Source organism: Armigeres subalbatus, chromosome 2, assembly GCF_024139115.2.
Source record: "Armigeres subalbatus isolate Guangzhou_Male chromosome 2, GZ_Asu_2, whole genome shotgun sequence".
Classification (NCBI taxonomy): Eukaryota; Metazoa; Arthropoda; class Insecta; order Diptera; family Culicidae; genus Armigeres; species Armigeres subalbatus.
The window spans coordinates 123,694,632-123,696,717 of record NC_085140.1 but is presented as its reverse complement, the minus strand read 5'-3'; the positions used below and the strand labels follow the sequence as shown (position 1 = coordinate 123,696,717).

The window sequence follows — 2,086 nt, the reverse complement described above, 5'->3', positions numbered from 1 at the left end:
GCCTCGAACCGTGTATTGTGGCGTCAAATTGTTGATTCAGTGTTATCTGTATAGATGTAGTCTAAATAAATGAAATCGCTATTATCGGGATTGATCGCCGTGTCGTGGAAGAGGCTTTTGTGCCTTTTAAAAAGGCAGACAGCGAGGATTGCACTCACGATCAATACCAGCAAAACGAAGTACATAGTCGCTGGCAATCAACGTGAGTTCATTAGTGGTGGTGGTAGTGGAGTGGTGCCGGATGGTGAAAATTGTAGAATAATTTGTGTACCTTGGAACAATTGTGACGTGCGACCATGATGTTACCCGCGAGGTGAAAAGGCATATTGCAGCTGCAAATAGGGCTTATTACGGACTTCGTAACCAGCTTAAGCCTCGTAGACTGTAAACGAAAACAAAACTCGCGCTGTATTCTACTCTGATTCTTCCGGTGGCTTTATACGGCCATGAGACATGGACGTTAAAGGAGGCTGATCGGAGAGCTTTCGGAGTGTTTGAGCGTAAGATGCTGCGGACAATACTCGATGGTTAACAGGAGAACGGTATCTGGCGGCGACGCATGAATCATGAATTGTACCCGGTGTATAAAGGGCTGGATATTATTAAGCTTATACAACACGGCAGACTACGGTGGGCTGGTCACGTTGTTCGTATGCCGGAAGAACGTCAAGCGAAGATAATATTTAGTAGAGAACCCGTAAGAGGCCGCAGGCTTCGTGGAAGGCTTTTTGCAGTTGAAGAGGACCTGAGGGCGCTCAATGTTCAGGGCGACTGGAAGCGATTGGCCCAGGATCGAGTCCAGTGGAGAAGCATACTCCATTCGGCGTAGGTTCATCGAAGAGCTGTAGCCCATCAAGTATCAAGTAAGTAATGAGAGAGTTACAGTGGGGTTCATTAATGGCATCTGGCTGGAGTTCAGAACATGTTTATTCTTGCGTAGCCAATACTTCCTTTTCCTTGAAATCAACGGAAAAAAGCTTTGTTAGGTACGTTTGCGCTTATCAAACAAGAGTGCCGATTTGAACATTGATCGATGATTATTATGGAAAAAATGCCCTTTGCACTTTGAATGCACTACGACCCTTTCCATCTGCAGTAGGTATATGTGTTATGCAATTAGTGATAAGATTTTATATCTTTATTTTATCTATTTTATCTCTACTGGTGAAGCAGAGCTTAATGATATGAGGGAAATGAAAAAAAAATGCTTAAACGTAGATAGCTATAAACAGTCCGAATATTAGTCCATCTCGTGCCATTGGCACGTTTCGTATGACGTATCGCTCGTTTTGCTTATCAAATGCAGTGAACAATTGCTGGCAGTTTTCGATTGCTATCGATAAGGAGCAATAAAACATGACCTCCATCGTCGTCAAAAATAATTCTCATTTTATCTAATCTTCCCCATGTTACTGCAATTGATTAGCTCTGCAGGTGATCTTTCTTTCGAAAATATAAATACGAAGTGAAGTCCCCCTAAGAGTATTCACTTTCCATTAATCATCGTGCTGCACGATCTAAACAAATCAGAAAAAATGCTCAAGTTCTTGCTTGTTGCCGCCCTGGTGCCAGCCATGGCTATGGCTGCCGTCAACTTCCGTGCCTGTAAGTTAAGCCAGTATCACTTAGCTTCCAAGAGTTCTAAACTTATAATCCTACTATCCACACAGGTCCGAACGGAGCCCCCACTCCAACCACGCTGACCGTGAACGCGTGCTCCGGAAGTGAGTGTATTCTGGTGGCCGGACAGCCCGTGAACGCCCGTGCCAGCGGTATTGTCAGCCCGGTTGGAAGCGCCACCGCCACCGCTCACATCGTTGCCCGTGTTGCCGGTCTGGATATCGGACTTGAATTGCCCGCAGAGCTAGAGAATGCCTGCGTGGTTGGATTGGTCGGTGGTTGCCCCATCGTGGCCGGAACTGCCTTCGATTACGTTTTGTTCGACGATAACCTGGAAGTGCCAGCCCGAGACATTCCCGTGGAAATCGAAGTTGGTCTGACCGGTGACGGTGGCGCTGCATTGGCTTGCGTCCTCTTCGATGCTAGAATCCAGTAATTTAATAAATATCATTTTAAATTAAAAAAA

General features: G+C 45.5%; 1 protein-coding gene across 1 annotated transcript; it reads left to right on the top strand.

Moving 5' to 3' along the window:
• Positions 1-1,503: 1,503 nt before the first annotated feature.
• LOC134215060 (uncharacterized) lies at positions 1,504-2,086 on the top strand. The gene is made up of 2 exons (XM_062694314.1): positions 1,504-1,605; positions 1,671-2,086. The coding sequence occupies exons 1-2, from the start codon at positions 1,536-1,538 to the stop codon at positions 2,054-2,056; spliced, it is 456 nt and encodes a 151-aa protein (XP_062550298.1). The 5' UTR covers positions 1,504-1,535; the 3' UTR covers positions 2,057-2,086.

Excerpts from the sequence above, each read along its gene's own strand:
- LOC134215060 (XM_062694314.1), top strand. The coding sequence starts at position 1,536 with ATGCTCAAGTTCTTGCTTGTTGCCGCCCTGGTGCCAGCCATGGCTATG. Across the intron at positions 1,606-1,670 it reads TGCCGTCAACTTCCGTGCCT|GTCCGAACGGAGCCCCCACT; the intron begins GTAAGTTAAGCC and ends CTATCCACACAG.